Raw genomic sequence first — 22286 nt, 5'->3', positions numbered from 1 at the left:
AGATTGAGAGTTGCACAAACAGTGTTAGGAATGACCTCAGAAGACATATATCATGGGTTACACTGACCTTCTGAAAGTGAGACATCCTAACCCTGATTCTGGAACAAAGAGGTATTGTTAAACACAGATGATGCGACTGGTGCATTTCCGGCCCAGCAGCTCTGGGCTCTGATCTGGTGGACTAAAAGGGCCCTGGTAATGTACTCTGTTGCCCAGATCCCTTTGCGTTCTTAATGTCACTCTTTGCGTGATGTCTCATGCAACCTAATGGCCCTATTGTTTACTGATTATGTCTTGGAAGAAAATAAGTCAAACATTGTGTTATTGATTTCAGATGTAGCCGTCGAGCTGGGTCTCACATAAAACCCACTCTCAAACCCTCCTTTTCTTATACTCTCTCACACCCACCCCCAATGAGCGCGCACACACACACACACACACACACACACACACACACACACACACACACACACACACACACACACACACACACACACACATGCAGACACACACATTTTGGTGAGTTGAAAATAAGACATAATCAGGGCAGGGAGAAGACAAGAGGGAGGGAAGTAGGGCATACAGTTGTCAGTGGTGTATAGTGTACCACCACTATCGGCCCTCGAGTGGGGAGCCCTGAATTATTACTGTTTGTTAATTAATATTTCTCTGCCAGCCCAGAGGAAGACTGTGGCCCCGCTCTCTGTGCTCTGTGATAAATAATTTACGTTTGTTTGCTGATAATCTCTATCAGATCTGCCGATGGCCACGAGTGGTGTGTTTTCTCTCTCCCTCTCACTCATGGGGCAGCCTTAGATGTGTGGCTGTTTGATGGATGCAGATAGGTTGAATATAGGTTAGCCTCACTTTTAACTATCATGTTATAATATTGTTATAATATTGCTCCCTAAATTACTCCTACGTTTCCGTGCATTCCCTGTGGAAATTCCAGGTCGAAAAATGTATACTAGAGCATTTATTTTCGGTGACTCACCTGGATAATTATTTTACATTGTGATTATTATTTTTTTGTATCGATTTTTTGGGGAATTGTTACTATGGGAGATGATGTGGGTCTACGTGGCTTTCCTTCAGTGGTGGAAAAAGTACCCAACTGTCATACTTGAGTAAAAGTAAAGATACCTTAATAGAAAATGACTCAAGTAAAAGTAAAAGTATATTTTTATTTGGTTTAAAATATACTTAAGTATCAAAAGTAAAAGTTAAATAATTTCAAATTCCTTATATTAAGCAAACCAAATGGCACCATTTTCTTGTTTTTATTTTATTTACAGAAAGCCAGGAGCACACTCCAACACTCAGACATCCTTTACAAACAACGCATGTGTGTTTAGTTAGTCCACCAGATCAGAGGCCCAGGGGATGACCAGGGATGTTCTCTGTTTAGTTAGTCCACCAGATCAGAGGCAGTAGGGATGACCAGGGATGTTCGGTTGATAAGTGTGTGAATTTGACAATTTTCCTGTCCTGGTAAGCATTCAAAATGTAATGAGCACTTTTGGGTGTCAAGGAAAATGTATGGAGTAAAAAGTACAATATTTTATTCAGGAATGTAGTGAAGTAAAAGTAAAAGTAGTAATCAAAAATATAAATAGTAAAGTACAGATACCCCAAAAAACTACTTAAGTAGTACTTGAAAGTATTTTTACTTAAGTACTTTACACCGCTGCTTTCCTTTGAGTTGAGCTTCTGAGGTTTTATCACAGCTGTGCTATCTAGTGCTGATCTTGTTCATTTGCACCGCAGGCAGAGACAGTGTGGCCCAGAAGAGCTGTTCAATATTTAATTGTTGTCACTAATACAGATTCATAAGTCATCTACAAAGGGGATTTGTGGGGGGGGGGCTTTGTTAATGTGTTTGTTTATTGCCTTTGTAATGTCACCCCCCCACACACACACACAGTTCCTCACTTGGCTGATAGTCGTTGCTCATATAATAGAGTAGCCTATCATCAGTTGATTATCTCTCTCATCATCTGAGAGACTGATTCTCTCGTCCTCTATATCAGCCTGCTGTGCTCTAAAATGACGACTGGTGTATATCACTGAGTTTGTGTCTGCTTTTGCCTATACAACGTCTTGGTACACTGTATCCTATTGCAGTATAGTCGCCTACAGACAAACCAAGGCAAAGTCTTAATAGATTTATACTGTGAATACCCATCCTCAGTTCACACCCTATATGAAGAAGTGGGTGAGGAGGAGGGGGTAAGAAGGAGGGGGTGAGGAGGAGGGGGTTAGAAGGAGGGGGTGAGGAGGAGGGGGTTAGAAGGAGGCGGTGAAGAGGAGGGGTGAGGAGGAGGGGGTAAGAAGGAGGAGGGGGTGAGGAGGAGGGGGGTAAGAAGGAGGGGGGTCAGAAGGAGGTGGTGAGGAGGAGGGGGGTAAGAAGGAGGAGGGGTGAGGAGGAGGGGGTAAGAAGGAGGGGGTAAGAAGGAGGAGGGGTGAGGAGGAGGTGGTGAGGAGGAGGGGGTAAGAAGGAGGAGGGTGAGGAGGAGGGGGTGAGGAGGATGGGTGAGGAGGAGGTGGTGAGGAGGAGGGGTGAGGAGGAGGGGGTAAGAAGGAGGGGGTGAGGAGGAGGGGGTAAGAAGGAGGGGGGTGAAGAGGAGGGTGAGGAGGAGGGGGTAAGAAGGAGGGGGTGAGGAGGAGGAGTGAGGAGGAGGGGGGTAAGAAGGAGGGGTGAGGAGGAGGGGGTAAGAAGGAGGGGGTGAGGAGGAGGGGGTAAGAAGGAGGGGGTGAGGAGGAGGGTGAGGAGGAGAGGGTGAGGAGGAGGGGGTGAGGAGGAGGGGTGAGGAGGAGGAGTGAGGAGGAGGGGGTAAGAAGGAGGGGTGAGGAGGAGGGGGTAAGAAGGAGGGGGTGAGGAGGAGGGGGTAAGAAGGAGGGGGTGAGGAGGAGGGTGAGGAGGAGGGGGTGAGGAGGAGGGGTGAGTAGGAGGATACACTCTACTCCCCTGACTCTCATCAAGTATTAACAGTCGGACTCCCAGAAGCCTGGAGTAATGATTATACAGTTTACAGCTTGTGAGATTATAGCTGCCTGTCTGCCTATAAGCTGTCTGTCTGGCAGACAAACATGATGTTGAAATATATCACCCACACACAGCAGGCAACATGATGAAACAATCTGCAACCGCTTGTTTACAGAAACAGACTATTTAAAAAAATGTATCCGGTGTTGTGGTGAGTTAAGGAATTTGACAGCCAAGAGCAAGTGTCATGAATAACAATGATATCTAGTCTAATTTACAAAGGTATGGCTTGGGAGTTTGTTAGTCTAATTTACAAAGGTATGGCTTGGGAGTTTGTTAGTCTAATTTACAAAGGTATGGCATGGGAGTTTGTTAGTCTAATTTACAAAGGTATGGCATGGGAGTTTGTTAGTCTAATTTACAAAGGTATGGCATGGGAGTTTGTTAGTCTAATTTACAAAGGTATGGCATGGGAGTTTGTTAGTCTAATTTACAAAGGTATGGCATGGGAGTTTGTTAGTCTAATTTACAAAGGTATGGCTTGGGAGTTTGTTAGTCTAATTTACAAAGGTATGGCATGGGAGTTTGTTAGTCTAATTTACAAAGGTATGGCATGGGAGTTTGTTAGTCTAATTTACAAAGGTATGGCATGGGAGTTTGTTAGTCTAATTTACAAAGGTATGGCTTGGGAGTTTGTTAGTCTAATTTACAAAGGTATGGCTTGGGAGTTTGTTAGTCTAATTTACAAAGGTATGGCTTGGGAGTTTGTTAGTCTAATTTACAAAGGTATGGCATGGGAGTTTGTTAGTCTAATTTACAAAGGTATGGCTTGGGAGTTTGTTAGTCTAATTTACAAAGGTATGGCATGGGAGTTTGTTAGTCTAATTTACAAAGGTATGGCATGGGAGTTTGTTAGTCTAATTTACAAAGGTATGGCTTGGGAGTTTGTTAGTCTAATTTACAAAGGTATGGCTTGGGAGTTTGTTAGTCTAATTTACAAAGGTATGGCTTGGGAGTTTGTTAGTCTAATTTACAAAGGTATGGCATGGGAGTTTGTTAGTCTAATTTACAAAGGTATGGCTTGGGAGTTTGTTAGTCTAATTTACAAAGGTATGGCATGGGAGTTTGTTAGTCTAATTTACAAAGGTATGGCATGGGAGTTTGTTAGTCTAATTTACAAAGGTATGGCTTGGGAGTTTGTTAGTCTAATTTACAAAGGTATGGCATGGGAGTTTGTTAGTCTAATTTACAAAGGTATGGCATGGGAGTTTGTTAGTCTAATTTACAAAGGTATGGCATGGGAGTTTGTTAGTCTAATTTACAAAGGTATGGCTTGGGAGTTTGTTAGTCTAATTTACAAAGGTATGGCATGGGAGTTTGTTAGTCTAATTTACAAAGGTATGGCTTGGGAGTTTGTTAGTCTAATTTACAAAGGTATGGCATGGGAGTTTGTTAGTCTAATTTACAAAGGTATGGCATGGGAGTTTGTTAGTCTAATTTACAAAGGTATGGCATGGGAGTTTGTTAGTCTAATTTACAAAGGTATGGCATGGGAGTTTGTTAGTCTAATTTACAAAGGTATGGCATGGGAGTTTGTTAGTCTAATTTACAAAGGTATGGCATGGGAGTTTGTTAGTCTAATTTACAAAGGTATGGCTTGGGAGTTTGTTAGTCTAATTTACAAAGGTATGGCTTGGGAGTTTGTTAGTCTAATTTACAAAGGTATGGCTTGGGAGTTTGTTAGTCTAATTTACAAAGGTATTGTGAAGGTATTGTCACTGGGTTGCAGTGATGGCAAATTTCCATTGACATATCGGTGTGTTACAAGTTCTTTGCCTGTGGCTAATTTGTGGTTTTGTCCTCCACATTTCAAACTGATACAGAGACATTAGTTATGTTCTGCTGCTGGCCTGTTTAGCACACAGAGAGAAACTCGAGACTAGAGCAGTCAATCTGTTCAATCAAGTTCTGATTATTTTCAATCAAGATTCTGATGAATGGAATAAGGTGTATTACTGTAGTCATACTGAACAACACTGCACTAGAGAAATACACTAGATGTTAAATGTTGACCAGGAGAAAACGCATCAGTGCTAAAATCTATCTTCTGCAATAACTAAACTATTATGAGGAGAGGAACACCAAAGTGTCTTATTAATAATATCTGCAAGCATCACAGTTTCTTTATTGAGATACAAAGAGGCCTACAGTCTGATCCTCCTCCTTTTATGATGATGATGATGATGTGAGCCTTCTCTCCCATATTCCTTTGATTTGGATTGTGTTTGGGTCTCTTTTAGTTATAAAGGAAACCTGATGGTGAATAGCAGATTTAGAATTCTGAGATGATTCCCACCAGGAGTCTGTTCCTCTGCTGCAGGCCACTGGCTCCAGGCTCTGCACATTACAACACTATGACTCAGCAGAAAGAAAGCCCTCCAAGCCTGATGAGTCCATACACACACACACGGACATGCACAAACACACACACACACACACACACACACACACACACACACACACACACACACACACACACACACACACACACACACACACACACACACACACACACACACACACACACACACACACACACACACACACACACACACACACACAGACACACACACACACACACACACACACACACATACACACACACAACCACAGGTGCACACACACTCCTGGGCTCAGACAGACAGACTGCAGCTTTAGCTGTCTGTACTATAGGCTACAGGAGCTTTAAGTGGGACAGTGTTGAGGTGAGCACAGTGCAAGGCTTTGCATTGCACCTCTTTGAATCAATGTGGAACCATTTTGAGTGGCACCGACTAAGATTTCCTGCACATACATAATATATTAATTTTCAATACTTTTATTGTCACATTGGATGATTTCCAATGTGCTCTAAACAAACAGCTCGTTACAGCCTTTATCTCTAATGTCATCGTTGTCCTTACCTAGGTATCAGCACACAACAAGATAATGCTGTTTGTGCAGTAGGCTAGTAATCTCACAAGCCTGCTTACAAATCTCCATGAACGTCTGAGCTATGAATGTGGGTCAAGAGAGACTGGTACAGAGACTACATCTGTATCCTATTAGGAAGTACCAGATGATGTGTGTCAGGTTGCCTTGAAGAGGTGTTGAATCTGGGATTCTCTGTTGAAGCTATTGGCGGAGAGGTGATAGAAAGATGTTTGAGGTTTGTCATTCCTGTGGTATGTCCCCTGTCAATTTTGTGTGCGAGTGCATGCACATGGACACGTATGTACGCGTATGGAGGAGAGAGAGAACGTTTTATTTTCTCCATATATAAGAAATGGCATTTCTACAACCTCCAAGTAATTGGGTCCTTTTCATCTTTGGCGTCCATTGACTGTGCATCCAACCAATGTCTTGTCTCTGTGTGTGTGTGTGTTTGTTCTGCAGGGTGTAAGCGGGATGTCTCTGGATGAGGGGGCCCACGCTGGGTCCAGGGAGACACCCATGTACGTGTATGAGTCCACGGTGCACTGTGCCAACGTGCTGCTGAGTCTGGAGGACCAGCGGCGGCTGAACATCCTGTGTGATGTGACGGTGGTGGTGGAGGGGACAGAGATCAGGGCCCACAGGGCCGTCCTGGCTGCCAGCAGCAGATACTTCCTACAGGTGCTGCTGGGACACACACAACCCGAGCAGGAGCCAATCATCAGCCTGTCTGACAAGGTGAGTAATGACCAATGATGCACTTGTATATGTATGTCTATGGTAACACCCTGAGAAAGCATGAATTACCTGACTTGACTTGACAGACTTTAGGCTCCCCTCGGCGTGGCCATTTTTATACTGTTATGCTGCTATATTATAACAGCCCTTCCATTACATTCAGAGACCCGTCCTAGTGTGGTAAAATGGGCGTGTCAGTCAGAGAGAGAAGGAGAGAGAATCTAGACTTTTATTGAGTCTCAAAATACACTCTCTTTTGTGTTCATGTGTCTGTATGAGAGAGAGAGAGAGAGAGAGAGAGAGAGAGAGAGAGAGGTTCTCCTATGTCTAGAGGAAAACTACAAACAATGTATGCAGGACAGAATTAGGTCAATGTCCATTAATAATAAAAACAGAAAAAAAGAGCAATTAAGTTTTGGAAACATCTAAAATACAGTGATCCCCTCTCATATCATTACCAAGCCCTGCAATGCCAAGAGCTGAGCAAAGAAAATAGTCCCCTCATCCAGCTGGTCCTGGGGCTGAGTTCACAAACCTGTTCTACTAACACACTGAAGCCTCAGTCCCCTCATCCAGCTGGTCCTGGGGCTGAGTTCACAAACCTGTTCTACTAACACACTGAAGCCTCAGTCCCCTCATCCAGCTGGTCCTGGGGCTGAGTTCACAAACCTGTTCTACTAACACACTGAACACACTGAAGCCCAATCAATCAGAATAAAAACCAAATTACAACACAGTCAAACAAAACTACACTACCTATTGGGAAACACAAGCACAAAGCAAAATACAGTGCTATCTGGCCCTAAATGGACAGTACACCATGGCAAACTATTTGACCTGGGTTTCTGTACAAAACCTTAGAAAAACCTTGACAAAGTACAGGCTCAGTGAGCACAGCCTTGCCATTGAGAAGGGTAGACACAGGAAAACCTGGCTCCCTGTAGAGGAAAGGCTGTGCAACCACTGCACAACAGCAGAACCTGAGACGGAGCTGCATTTCCTGACAAAATGTAAAAAAATATAAACAATTAGAGAGTGTAATTTCCCCAAATTTGAAACCCATATTCAAGATTTAAAAGACCTCTCTGATGAGAATAGGCTTCCCGTCCTGTTGGGGGAGGACGCAGAGAGCTGTGTGTTGGCAGCGTACTACATTGCTGCCTGCCATAAGTTGAGGGACAGTGTCTGACAGACCAATCAACCTGCATGTTCTCTATGCCATTATTATTGTCCATTGTATGGTTATTTTTACTCTTGATTATTATTGTTAATGATTGCCCCATTGAAAATCTTTAATATTATTATTATTTTAATTATGTTAATATTGTCAATTAATAACTTACATGAAATATCCAAAGTACGCTTTTGCAATATGTACATTGTTATGTCATGTCAATAAAGCAATTTGAATTGAAAGCAATTTGAATTGAATTGAAATTGAGAGAGTGTGAGAGAGAGAGAGAAAAAGAGAGAGAAAAAGAGAAAGAGGGAGAACGAGGGGATAAGAGGGGGAGAACGAGGGGGTAAGAAGGAGAAAGAGGGGGTAAGAGGGGGAGAACGAGGGGGTAAGAGGGGGTAAGAAGGAGAAAGAGGGGGTAAGAGGGGGAGAACGAGGGGGTAAGAAGGAGAAAGAGGGGGTAAGAGGGGGAGAACGAGGGGGTAAGAGGGGGTAAGAAGGAGAAAGAGGGGGTAAGAAGGAGAAAGAGGGGGTAAGAGGGGGAGAACGAGGGGGTAAGCGGGAGAAAGAGGGGGTAAGAGGGGGAGAACGAGGGGGTAAGAGGGAGAACGAGGGGATAAGAGGGGGAGAACGAGGGGGTAAGAGGGGGTAAGAGGGGGTAAGAAGGAGAAAGAGGGGGTAAGAGGGGGAGAACGAGGGGGTAAGCGGGAGAAAGAGGGGGTAAGAGGGGGAGAACGAGGGGGTAAGAGGGGGAGAACGAGGGGGTAAGAGGGGGTAAGAAGGAGAAAGAGGGGGTAAGAGGGGGGAGAACGAGGGGGTAAGCGGGAGAAAGAGGGGGTAAGAGGGGGAGAACGAGGGGGTAAGAGGGGGAGAACGAGGGGGTAAGAGGGGAGAACGAGGGGGTAAGAGGGGGTAAGATGGAGTAAGAGGGGGGAACGAGGGGGTAAGAGGGGAGAACGAGGGGGTAAGAGGGGGTAAAAGGGAGTAAGAGGGGGAGAACGAGGGGGTAAGAGGGGGAGAACGAGGGGGTAAGAGGGGAGAACGAGGGGGTAAGAGGGGGTAAGAGGGGGAGAACGAGGGGGTAAGAGGGGGTAAGATGGAGTGAGGCGGCCGGGTAGCTTGCTCAGTTATCACACTTTAGCATTCCTTTGCTTGTGTACATAGTGTTGGCAGGATTCCTGAAAACCCTGTGGGAATTTTTAGAATCAGTGATACATTATATTTCTGCCTCTGTAACTAATCGTGGGCAGAACAGCCCCGGCCCACATTCCACTGCCTCCATTAGCATGTAATGTCCTAGATCTGTCAATTTGATTAATACTGTATGTCTCTTTGACTCTACCTCATACAGTAATCACTATCAACGACTTTACATGTCAAAATCCATCATCTAATGACTAGAAAGCATTGCTTATTTTCTCTCTTCTCTTTCTCTACAGACATCCCCTCTCCTTCTACCGGTCTCTTTGTAGTGTGGATTTTCTCTTTCTCACGCACAATAATTTTCTGTCTATCCATCCTTTCGCTTGCCTCCTTTTTGCTTTGTAGTATCTCTCGCAATCTCTTCCTCTCTCTCTCTCTCTCTCTCTCTCTCTCTCTCTCACTCACTCTGTTTTCTCTCTCATTCTGTTTTCTCTTTCTCTCCCTGTCCTCATTAGAAGGGCTGGTACAGTAGTAACATTAAAAGAGGCTTGTCTGGTTTCTGTGTGTTCATAAAGACAATCTTCTGTATTCATAAAGACAATCTTCTGTATTCATAAAGACAATCTTCTGTGTTCATAAAGACAATCTTCTGTGTTCATAAAGACAATCTTCTGTGTTCATAAAGAGATGCTTCTGGTGTGTTCATAAAGACATGCTTCTGGTGTGTTCATAAAGACAATCCTCTGTGTGTACATAAAGACAATCTTCTGTGTGTTCATAAAGACAATCCTCTGTGTGTTCATAAAGACAATCTCCTGTGTGTTCATAAAGACAATCTTCTGTGTGTTCATAAAGACAATCTTCTGTGTGTTCATAAAGACAATCCTCTGTGTGTTCATAAAGACAATCTTCTGTGTGTTCATAAAGACAATCTTCTGTGTTCATAAAGACAATCTTCTGTGTTCATAAAGAGATGCTTCTGGTGTGTTCATAAAGACATGCTTCTGGTGTGTTCATAAAGACAATCCTCTGTGTGTTCATAAAGACAATCTTCTGTGTGTTCATAAAGACAATCTCCTGTGTGTTCATAAAGACAATCTTCTGTGTGTTCATAAAGACAATCTTCTGTGTGTTCATAAGACAATCTTCTGTGTGTTCATAAAGACAATCTTCTGTGTGTTCATAAGACAATCTTCTGTGTGTTCATAAGACAATCTTCTGTGTGTTCATAAAGACATGCTTCTGCAGGCACATGAGGCAGCTGCTGACACTAGCTGAAAATAGACCCTCAGAACACTCAGCATTCTAACGGCACTCTACCTCCCCCCCAGCAACCGACACACACACACACACACACACACACACACACACACACACACACACACACACACACACACACACACACACACACACACATACACACAGGCAAGCACGCACAGCACACACACAGACACGCACACACTGCGCTCACACACGCACACACTGCGCTCACACATACACACACACACACAGGCAAGCACACACTGCGCACACAAACACACACACACACATGGGCACACACACACACATACACCAGGCCTGCTGGCTATCAGCTACTAAGAGAGAGAACAGGAGAGAGATGAAGGGGAGAGGATGGGGAGAGGAGAGGATAGAGGGGGCTAGGAGGGGAAAAGGAGGGGGAGAGGATGGGGGAGTAGGTGAGCTGAAGGGGGAGAGGACAACAAGTGAGAGGCATATTTTAAGGATGGGTGACTTTCACCTTCAGAGAGGGATGCGCCCCTAGGCACTCATTGGGATGATGGTGGGAGTGGGAGGGGATGTGCTCCAGTTAGTTTGCTCTCTCTCCCATCTCAATTTTTTGTCAAAATGTGTCAAAATAAAACATGAATGTGTAGTCCACACTCCAGGGTTTGTTTAACTGTGTGTGTAAGCAGCAGATTTTTCCCAACTCTCACAGTCCCCACACGAAATCCCCAGGACCAGTAACAACACAACAGATAACACTGTGTTTCCTCCTCTCATCAGATCACAGCCAGGGGGTTTGCCCCGCTGCTACAGTTTGCCTACACAGCCAAACTGGTTCTGAGCAGAGAGAACATCCATGAGGTGATCCGCTGTGCTGACTTCCTGGGCGTTCACAACCTAGAAGACTCCTGCTTCCGCTTTCTACAGGCCCAGCTGCATAGCGACACGACTGATCACAACAATGGCCTTTGTCGCAAGGAGCTGCCGCCATCGGCGCACACAGATGACCTCATCACGGAGGAGGACGGTGACGGTGGTGTTTCCGCGTCGTCCGAAACCCCCAGAGTGACATCATCCTCTGCGACGAGGTGGCGACCCAATCACTCGACCCTCATGCCCCTCACCAGCAGCCTGACCTCTGACCTCCCACAATGCCCCAAATACAGGAAGTACCAGCAGGCCTGCGCCAAGCACAACGGAAAGAACGAGGACGATGATAGCGTCACCTCGGCCGCCTCGTCACTATGCCATGCCTCAGCCTCCCCAGGCCGCTCAGAGACCAGCAGCACCCACCAAGGTACACACCCCCTCTCCCCCTCCAGAATCAAAGAGGAGCCCCGCTCCGGGGGCGAGGGAGAGGAGAGCCCCCCAGGACTGTCAGAGGATAGCCAGAATGTCCTGGAGATGGAGTTGGTGGGGAGGCCGGAGCCCTCAGCGCATCCCCCCAGCAGAGGTTCTCCATCTTGCCTGCACTCCTACCTCCAGAGGGGCCTCCTGGATCTCAACAACCCAGCCAGCACCCTACCTTCCACTCCTCTCACCCAGCAGCTACTGACCAACAGACTCTCACTAGCCCATAACAGGGACAGAGACAGGGAGGCATCTCAGGCGGAGGGTGGAAGGGACCTCAGGGCGGTGTCTGCAGAGACAGTGGGATCTTCTGTTGGAGACATAGAGGGGCTAGTAGAGGGCATGGCAATGAAGCCCCTTGTCTCAGACGGAGTCAACAAACAGGAAGTAGAGTTGGATCGCCGCAGCAGCGTCATTTTCTCCCTCGGGGTATGTGACCATCTGGGAACACCGTCTCAATCCTACTCTGACCGGAAGTCTCTGGAAAAAGATCTGTTGGAGATCACCTCGAAATCCCTGTGGACAGATGTTAGTCAGTCTTTCCCCTTCCACCAGACATACTCTCCCCTACCCTCCTCCACCACCCCCCCCACGGCCCTCCAGGACCCCCTGCCTATTATGGCCTGCCGGCCGCGGCCCACCACCAGCTGCCCTCTGCCCATAAAGATCTCCCCCTGCTCCCCTGCCTGCGAGACCCGCACACGCACCTCCAGCTCCTGCTCATCGTTCTCCTACCTGGAGGACTGGGGCAGTGGGGACTCGCCCTCCAGCCTGCCCCAGTTTGAGTTCTCCTCTTCCCCATGCTCTGTGTCGGGCTCAGGCTTGGCTCGCTGCCTGGTGGGGGAGCAGAGGGAGCACGGTGGGATGGTGGTAGGGGAAGCCATCTTCTCTCAGGGCCGCACCAAGATCAAGTGTGAACGGTCGTATGGGGCCAACTCCAGTGATGAATCCGGGTCCTTCTCAGAGGGAGACAGTGAGTCTGGCCCTGCCAGAGAGCCAGGTCCCGAAGTCAGTATAATTTATCTATCTATACTACATATTGAAATTGTGATCTGTACTATTCACAATGGGGTTTGCCAACAACTAAAATTGCTCTGACAAAATGTTACTGTGTCAGAGAGATACCACACGGTTAGTGTTATGGCTGGGAAGATGAACTGTGTTGTAATAATTATGTTTTGATGGTTGTCAGAGTTACTTCTTAAAACCAAAAGGGATAAATATCTGAACAAATAGCTAGGACCAGTCCTCTTTATGACCTGCTAAAAAAGCAGTGGTGAAGACTTAAGACAGAAAGAGAGAGAGAGACAGGGAATTTAATAGACGAGTTATCTGTACAGTATATAACAACTGTTGTTCTGGGGAAGAAGAGCCTGGAGAGCTTAGAACAGTAGTAGTCTTAGTCATCTGTGAGATTTCTGTTTGACAAAATGTCATGGATGCTGTTCACCTCTAAAGCTATAGTCATGGCCCATCCATGCACACACCATCCGTCCATACAACATCCCTCCTCTATTCACAGCCGAAAGCCTCTAAGGATAAGACCTTGATTTCAAACTCTTTGTTTACTTTAAGAGAACTGCAGGGATTGCCATGGCAATGCTTAAGCGCCCACTCCATCTCTCATGTTGCTGTGTAGAGAGAAATTAGACAATTCTTCTTGTGCTACACTGTGGGCTGAAGTCGTTCAGCCGCTCTGAGAGACTCACATACAATCAGCAGCGTCTTCTATTAGCTCATCTATATCAGCTTTATTTCAGAACCGATGGTGAGTCAGTGAGAGAGAGGCTGGTGGAACGGTGTGAGTGGGAAAGAGATTCATGTAATAACATGAATGACTGCTGAAAATACACAAACAGTGATAGACAGAATCATTGAGCTTTTTGTCACAGCTGTTTTTAGATGAATGGAAGGCAATGGATATAATGCTCAGGTAGGTAGAGTTCCGTAGAGGTGTCATTTTTTTAGTGAATTATATTTAGTTCATAATGAGGCTTAATGCGGTCGCAATTTTTTTCTCTCAAGTCTGAAAAGGAGCTGAAATGTGTGTTTGTGTGCATGTGTGCGTGTTCATGTGTCTCCATATGCTCATAGCAGTTCTCAGCGCTGACACTTGGTTCAGACAGAACGGACAGGTGTCCCTGTACCCTCCACCATCTGGCACCCTCCCCCAGTTTAGACCCTCCTAACTGGGACAGTGCGCTAGGCGAGCCCCCTCCAGGGCCAGAACCTGGCCCATATAATACGCACGCACTCTCACACACACACACACACACACACACACACACACACACACACACACACACACACACACACACACACACACACACACACACACACACACACACACACACACACACACACCAGTTGACACAGATGAGGTCATCTTGTCAGTGCTGGCCCACTCACAGAGCAGAGTAATGAACTGACTGGAGGGATGTAGAGTTAAAAAGAGAAACCAGAACAATAGAGAGAGAGAGGAGAGAGAGACACAGAGAGACAGAGAAGGCCCCCCAAGATCACAGCTGAAACGGAGCACTCCCTCAGTCCCCTGCCTCTACCCAACTCTCTGTGAGACACAAGGCAGAACGTCACATGGCAGAACGTCACACAGCGTATACTGACCCATTATTAAACACTGAATGATAGCACTTTCAAATGGGGACATCATGCAGACGTTGGAGGAGTTCCTTGTGACGTAAACTGAGAACTTTATTGTATCTCAACCATCAATTTGAGAACATCAGTCAATCTGTATTTTTTTTTTACAATAGTTTGTGTCAATTGTAAGTAAATGAATAATTTTGTCCCACAGTTATTGTCTATTACACTGTAAGCGATTGATTTCAAATAAGTGGAGTACCATGCACAGGCTATGACCATCTACTAGAGGTAGAATAACAGTGCCACCTAGTGGGCTGGGTGGGTACAACTGTGTGAGATGGATGCTGTCTGGGGGAGTTGAGTAATGAGAGAAGAGGACAAATGTCCATTGCTTGCTGTATCATGGACAAGAAAGTTGTACACCAGGTAGAAACTACTGTATATCCCTAATGCATTCCTCTGTGTTTTGTTAAGGTCAAACTTCCTTTCCCGGTGGATCAGATCACCAATCTTCCGCGTAATGACTTCCAGATCATGATAAAGATGCACAAACTGACCTCAGAGCAGCTGGAGTTCATCCACGACATCCGGCGGCGCAGTAAGAACCGCATCGCCGCCCAGCGCTGCCGCAAGAGAAAGCTGGACTGCATCCAGAACCTGGAGGTGGAGATACACAGACTGGTACATACACTGTTTTAACGGTCCTGTGTGGCTCAGTTGGTAGCATGGCGCTTGCAATGCCAAGGTTGTGGGTTCGACTCCTACGGGGGACTAGTACGAAAATGTATGCACTCACTACTGTAAGTCACTCTAGATTAGTCTGCTAAATGACTAAAATGTAAATGTCAAGACTCAGGTCTACTTATTATACAATAAAAAGTTGAATCTCTACTGTTAGCATTTGTCGTACTGTCAGTTTAAAAAAATAGGTTTTATTTGTGTTTCCTTATGCATGTGGCTGTCTGTGTGTTTGTGGTTATGTACTGTGTACATATGGATTCTCTAAGTGTGTATTCAATGTTTGTAAGCTGTGTGTGTATTCAATGTGTGTAAGCTGTGAGCTGGTTGTGTATTCAATGTGTGTAAGCTATGTGTGTATTCAATGTGTGTAAGCTGTGTGTGTAAGCTGTGTGTGTATTCAATGTGTGTAAGCTGTGTGTGTATTCAATGTGTGTAAGCTGTGTGTGTATTCAATGTGTGTTAGCTGTGTGTGTATTCAATGTGTGTAAGCTGTGTGTGTATTCAATGTGTGTTAGCTATGTGTGTATTCAATGTGTGTAAGCTGTGTGTGTATTCTCAGTGTACCCATAACATTCATGTACTGTATGTGTGTCCTTGCAGGTGCATGACAAGGACAAGCTGCTGAGTGAGAGGAACCAGCTGAAGGTGTGTATGGGTGAGCTGTGGCAGAACCTCTCCTACCTGTCCCAAGCTGTGTCCCAGGAGGTGTGCGGGGAGGTACAGGGGAACCACGAGAAGACCCACGCTCTGCTCCCTACACACAGGTCCAGAGATCCTACTGCCACCACCAACAGCATCTCCATCACGGCCAGCATCGACCTCACCTCCAACCCAGGCTCCCCCACCTCAGAGGGCAGCCAGGTCAAGTCCCCCTGCCCCTCTGAAAGCCCCATGGAGAGAGCCGTTGGCCCTGGGCAGAGGCGGCAGGGCGGTGGGAAGATAGATGTGTCTGTCCTAGGGCAGGAGGACCCTGAGTCTTCCCTGGAGCCTGGAGCATCTACGGGTGTGTGTAGCCCCACTGTTTCTGTGGACTTCTCTCAGGAGATGACTGAGAAATGTACAACAGAAGAACAGCCCAGACAGGATCTGTATCTAGCTAGCAATGGAAAATGAATAGCTGGTAACAGGGTGTGTTTTTATTGTTATTATGACACACATCTCTACCTTGATATGTATAAAGTTTGAAGTACATTTGTTCTCTGTGTTTTTTAAAGGATGACACTACAGTTGTCTTATCAGCAATACTGTTAAACAGGTGTTTTGGAGTTATCAAACTCCATACAACATTGCTCTGGCAGCTTTCTCTCTCTATTTCTGTCTCACCCTCACTCTCTCCCATCATGGGAGTATAAACTCAGGAATTCCTCTGAATGTTTAATAATGTTCAATAATGTCTCTGTAAAAAGCTATTTAATTTCAAATTGTACATCTGAAGAGTTATTCTATACAGCTGCGAGTAGAATGAACTCTCATATGCAAAGTTTCCTTCAGTTCTAATTTCTCACTTTCTTTTTCCTGCATTGTTTATGTACATTCCTCTTTTGCCTTTAACACACAGTAGCATCTATGGTGAAAGAAAGAAAGGAATCAACATACTGTAGCTAAAGTGGGAAATAGAAGAAAAACAAAATCGTATTGCACCGTTCAGCACCTTCAAGAGGTAATCTATCTAATTTACACTAACAATGCATTTACACTAGCAAATGCATTGACATTGGCACTTAGAAATGAAAAACTCCCAAGCCAAGTACTTACTTAAATTATATTCAACAAATATGAATGGTGTCAAAGACTATCATTCTTATCTAAACCATATTGCTCTTTTAGGGGTAGAAATGTACGTGGTGAAAATGTAATATTTTGTTCTGAGGTATTTTCCATTACATTTAGTGTAAATCAGATGTATTAAAGAATTGGGGTGGAAGTCACCACATATTCCTGGTTTGATAATCCTTAAATATAAGAGTGCAATTTATCCTCTAAACTTGTCCAGTATTCCTAATGGTGTATTATCATGTGAAATGTTGAATACTAATTCAAAGAGATGCTTAGATAGTTATTGGTCCATGGTAATGCCAAATGATTCCATTGTGGAAGATCGTTCTGTAGCATGTGTCATGGTTAGATTAGTGGTTTCTTTGTTGTTTTCTCTTGGAACGTTCCAATGTCACATTCTGGGAATTTCAATTGACATCCTTTAGTTTTCCTCACAGTATGAAGTACCAATGACAGAGCTCCACAGAATGTACTGTTACTCTGAGTACACTGAATATACCGATCACCCCATTTTGATATTTTTGAATTTGAAAAATAAATATGAACATGTTCAGTTATTTATTTTGACAACGTTTCTGTGGGGCTGATTTGTTGGCACAAAATGTTGGCCTGTAAATTTCCTAACATTGATTCTTGTGATTTTTAATGGTTGTTGTTTTTACTGACAATTTGGATGAAAGACAAGTCTTTTCTGTGTTTTATGATTCACAATGTCCTTATTCAGTACAAATTAAGCAAACGTTTAAAGAGGTAAAAGTGTTTACAAAAGTCTGTGTAACATGTTTGTGTTTTTTAAGGATTTTTCCATGACAAGAGACTTTGCATCATTGGATTGATAAGTTTGGGTTTTTAACGATTTTTAAAATGGAACATACAATTGTAAGTGGATGATGGGTTCACACAAGATTTTAAACGTATGTTTGACAAATGCAGCTCCAAGTCTTGCCTTAGAGGTTTCATAGGCCAAACTCACGTGAAAGGGAACGGAAGGTGTCAATTTAAAACCGTACCGTGGAAAAATAACGTTCTGTCCATACTATGAAAGAAATGACTGATTTCAGTACAACCACAATGTTTACTTGTTGGGGGAAAAACTTAATCGCATTTTCTCTTAATGTGCATTAACAATGTTATTTTTCCATAGTGCAGGTTTGATTGAATCCCAGCCTGAGTGTATGCAGAGGTTATGCCTCATGAACATAATGGACTCTTACACTTATCTACCTGCAATTCTGCATACCTCTCATTTTGGGTCAAGGACTGTACAGTTGGAATACGTTGTGTGTGGTTTTGTTTCTATGGTTATTATTGTATTTGTAGATTTTTGGTGAGATATTTTTAATGTGTAATTTGAGTAAATTGCAAGACGACAGATATCAGCTGTTTCACTTTTCCCTTTTTAGCTTTTAATGTTCAAAGTTCGTTATATTGTAAATATTATGTAACTGTTGTTTTTGTTAATTTGACATGCAAATGTTTTGGAAGAAAACTTTTTGTCAAGACGCAATTTCTGTTTATGGATTAAAACAAATAGCATGCGCCAATTCTTTGTATATTTTTTACTGTAAAATTATGATATATCTAAAAAATAACCCATCAAAGACGATGACAAAAAAGTGATTTTCAGTTTTAGTAAATAAGCATTTAATGTCATGAATTAAGATTGTATATCAAACAACTACACACTCATAAGAATCTATTGTTGAATGTTTAACTTAAAAAAGTTCAAACTGAATAATAGGTTTATAAAAGTGAATGCTCTATATAAGCATAGAAAAGTTTTTCCAGGGACAAGATTACATTTTCCATGGTTTGCATGCTCACCAACATTCATTTATCACAATAATTTTAAGTGCTCACACTTCACACGTTCCTCTTGATGTGCATAATCATTTTCCCTTTCTGCCACAATCAACCACATACAATGTCACTCATTTGGAGATTGTAGGCATTTTAATGAGGTGCTTTGAATTTAAAATACACTGGGGAAACAGCACTGCCTATGCCCACATGTGACTTGGCATGGGTTGGTGGCTGTTTTTGGCCCAATTTAATCTGGAGAGCCAATCAATGATGGGTGCAGTGCTATTGATATCTCCTGTGTGTTGTTTCACTCGTAGGCAACTCCTGGGTCTATTTTTGCTCTCGTCCCTCTTCACTTTTTCATGATAGAGGAGATGTCCAAGAATACACTCTGAAAGAGAGAAAACATGTGGGATTGAGAGAGGCTATAGATAACACATTGACACTAGTCATCATGACTTTCTATCTGCAAGATTTCAAAAATGTCTATGCAGTCTCTCAAAGGTATCTATTGCAGCTTTACTGGGCAAATCTAGACAAAATATTCACAATGTTAGCATTCTCTTTCTCCCTCGCTTTTTCACTGTTTCTCCTAGTTACAGTGGTGAAGTCTTCCCCCCTGGTTCGTGGAGGTGGAGTGATGATCTCTCTCTCTCTCTCTCTCTCTCTCTCTCTCTCTCTCTCTCTCTCTCTCTCTCTCTCGCTCTCTCTCATGCTTTGAGTCATACTCTTATGCAATGTTGTTATAAGCTCATTTTACACAGTGGTAATGGCTCTCTAAACCACCAGGTCAGATGCTGCCTGTCTCTTGGCTCTACTTGCCATTGACATTCTCCTTCCAGGGGGTGGCATCATTGGCATGTCCACCATGTCGCCCAGCTCGGAATCTGAGCTCCGTGGAGAGTTGCTACTGTAATCACTGATGGTGGACATGCTCTCAGAGGGCATACGAGATTTGAAGCTTTGCTTTCTTCCTGGGTTGGGGAAGAGGAAGTCGCTGCCCATGGAGTCCCTCCTCTCCTCCTCCAGGTCTGTGTCCCTCAGAGCCAAGCTGGGTCTGTGTGTTGTCATGATGCTGGGTCTGTGCGTTGCCATAGACACTACTTCCATGTGGCTGGGCTGGTAGTGGTCTTGGGGGTGTAAGTTGGGGTCCTCATGGATCGACTGGCCCTGCAGGTTCCTGGGCCCACTATCCCCATTCAAGACAGCTCCTCTATAGGCTTGAGGGAGCTGGTCCACCATGGCGGTGGTTTGTTTCTCTGGGGCTCCCTGGAGGTGCAGGGTCTGGATCATCCCCTGGCTGGGCTCACATTGCTGATGCTGCTGCTGCTGGTATTGCTGATGGGGCTGGAGGCCAGTGCAGTTGGCAAGATAATGGCCTGAAGCCATGCTGTTGTGCCTGGGCACCTCATGGTTGGGTATGTAGTGGGGAGGTGGGTCCATTGGGTCCAGGTCCTTCTCAGGAATGACTTTGAAGATGGTCTGAGTCAGGGGCGCATTGTGAGGAGACAGGTTCCTCATCACACACAGATGCTGTATCGTCGCGTTCTTCTTCAGCTTGTAAATCAAATTGTCATTGTCTGCTGGGTACTTGTCTCCCTTCAGAGTCTGTTTGATTTTCCTGATGCCCAGGTGGGAAATCTCCATTAGGTTCAGGAAGAGAGACACCCCGGCAATGACGATCATGAACACCATGAACACTGTTTTCTCTGTGGGCCTTGACACATAACAGTCCACACTGTTGGGGCAAGGCATCCTCTCACATTTATACAAAGGCTCCAGTCCGATGCCATACAGGATATACTGGCCCATGATGAAGCCCACCTCCACCACGGAGCGTGTTAGGATATGGATGACGTACGTCCGCAGCAGGGACCCTCTCAGTGGAGCCTTCTTCACCTTCCTCTGCTCCTCCAGCCTCTTCAACTCCTTCTCAATGCGCTTGTGCTCCTCCACCAGCGCCTCCATCTCCCCCAGCTCTGCCTTCAGCTGGACCCTCCGCCGGTGCCTCTCCTTCTCCAGGGCGCGCAGGCGGTAGAGCGCGTGGCCCATGTAGACGAGGGAGGGTGAGGACACGAAGATGACCTGCAGGACCCAGAAGCGGATGAGGGAGATGGGGAAGGCCTGGTCGTAACAGACGGTCTTGCAACCCGGCTGGTCCGTGTTGCAGATGAACTCGCTCTGCTCATCGTTCCACACGTCCTCGGCCGCCACGCCCAGCACCAGCATGCGGAAGATGAGGAGGATGGTGAGCCAGATCTTTCCTACGATGGTGGAGTGGACATGTACTTCCTCCAAGATGCTGCCCAGCAGGTTCCAGTCCCCCATGGTCTCACAGCTCACTGGTCTCTACTGCAACATGTCCTCACACTGGAGAGAGAGAGACCAGAGGGATTTATTTTGCATATATTTTCTTTTAACAGTTAGTTTATAACTACAACTGAAAACATACAATGTTTATAATCATCATGCAATGAATGGAGGGCAGTGGAAAGTCAGGGCAGTGGAAGGTCAGGACAGTGGAAGGTGATGGCAGTGGAAGGTGAGGGCAGTGGAAGGTGGGGGTTAGTGGAAGGTGAAGACAGTGGAATGTCAGGTTAGTGGAAGGTCAGGGCATTGGAAGATCAGGGCAGTGGAAGGTCATGGCAGTGGAAGGTGGGCAGTGGAAAGTCAGCCGTTGAAGTTCGGGCAATGAAAGGTCGGGGCAGTGGAAGTTCGGGGCAGTGGAAGGTGGGGCAGTGGAAAGTGGGGGGCAGTCGAAGCTAAGGACAGTGGAAGGTGGGCAGTGGAAAGTCAGCCATGGAAGGTCAGAGCAGTGGAAGTTCGGGGCAGTGGAATGTCAGGGCAATGGAAGGTGGGGCAGTGGAAGGTGAGGGGCAGTGGAACGTTAGGGAAGTGGAAGGTAGGGGCAGTGGAAAATCAGGGCAGTGGAAGGTAAGGGCAATGGACGGTCGGGGAAGTGGAAGGTGGGGGCAGTGGAAGATCAGGACAGTGGAAGGTAGGGGCAGTGGAAGGTGGGGGCAGTGCAAGGTCAGGGCAGTGGAAGGTAGGGGCAGTGTAAGGATAGGGCAGTGGAAGGTGGGGGTTAGTGGAAGGTGAGGACAGTGGAATGTCAGGGTAGTGGAAGGTAAGGGCAGTGGAAGGTCAGGGAAGTGGAAGGTGGGGGCAGTGGAAGATCAGGACAGTGGAAGGTAGGGGCAGTGCAAGGTCAGGGCAGTGGAAGGTGAGGACAGTGGAAGGTCATGGCAGTGGAAGGTCATGGCAGTGGAAGGTAGGGGCAGTGGAAAGTGGGGGGCAGTGGAAAGTGGGGGGCAGTGGAAGGTAAGGACAGTGGAAGGTGGGGCAGTAGAAATGTGGGGCAGTGGAAGGTCAAGGAAGTGGAAGAGGGGACAGTTGAAGGTGAGGACAGTGAAAGGTCAGGGCAGTGGAAGTTGAGGTTAGTGGGAGGTCAGGGCAGTGGAAAATCAGGGCAGTGGATGGTCATGGCAGTGAAAGATCAGGGCAGTGGAAGGTGGGGGCAGTGGAAGGTCAGGGCAGTGGAAGGTGGGGACAGTTCAAGGTCAGGGCAGTAGAAGGTGGGGGCAGTGGATGGTGGGGCTTTGGAAGGTGGCGGCAGTGGAAGGTCAGGGCAGTGGAAGGTGGGGGGCAGTTGAAGGTAGGGACAGTGGAAGGTCAAGGCAGTGGAAGGTCAGGGCAGTGGAAAATCAGGGCAGTGGAAGGTCAAGGAAGTGGAAGAGGGGACAGTTGAAG

The 22286-nt window shown here is 45.7% G+C and overlaps 2 protein-coding genes across 3 annotated transcripts in view; one reads left to right on the top strand and one right to left on the bottom strand.

Moving 5' to 3' along the window:
- LOC106571989 (transcription regulator protein BACH2) overlaps window positions 1–18277 on the top strand; it is a 53026-nt gene extending 34749 nt beyond the window's left edge. For both annotated transcript variants that reach the window (XM_014145706.2, XM_014145788.2), the window contains exons 2-5: window positions 6422–6697; window positions 11043–12620; window positions 14691–14897; window positions 15558–18277. In XM_014145706.2, the coding sequence (XP_014001181.2) occupies window positions 6434–6697; window positions 11043–12620; window positions 14691–14897; window positions 15558–16070 (2562 nt within the window). In that variant the 5' untranslated portion in view covers window positions 6422–6433 and the 3' untranslated portion in view covers window positions 16071–18277. The remainder of the gene's footprint in view (window positions 1–6421; window positions 6698–11042; window positions 12621–14690; window positions 14898–15557) is intronic.
- A 1036-nt stretch (window positions 18278–19313) lies between these two features.
- LOC106572116 (gap junction alpha-10 protein) lies at window positions 19314–20864 on the bottom strand. The gene has a single exon (XM_014146011.2). The coding sequence runs from the start codon at window positions 20862–20864 to the stop codon at window positions 19314–19316; it is 1551 nt and encodes a 516-aa protein (XP_014001486.2).
- Between the last annotated feature and the right edge of the window lie 1422 nt (window positions 20865–22286).

This window comes from Salmo salar, chromosome ssa01, assembly GCF_905237065.1.
Source record: "Salmo salar chromosome ssa01, Ssal_v3.1, whole genome shotgun sequence".
NCBI lineage: Eukaryota > Metazoa > Chordata > Actinopteri > Salmoniformes > Salmonidae > Salmo > Salmo salar.
The sequence above is the reverse complement of the archived record's forward strand: the minus strand, read 5'-3'. Positions and strand labels throughout refer to the sequence as shown.

Excerpts from the sequence above, each read along its gene's own strand:
- LOC106572116 (XM_014146011.2), bottom strand. The coding sequence starts at position 20,864 with ATGGGGGACTGGAACCTGCTGGGCAGCATCTTGGAGGAAGTACATGTC.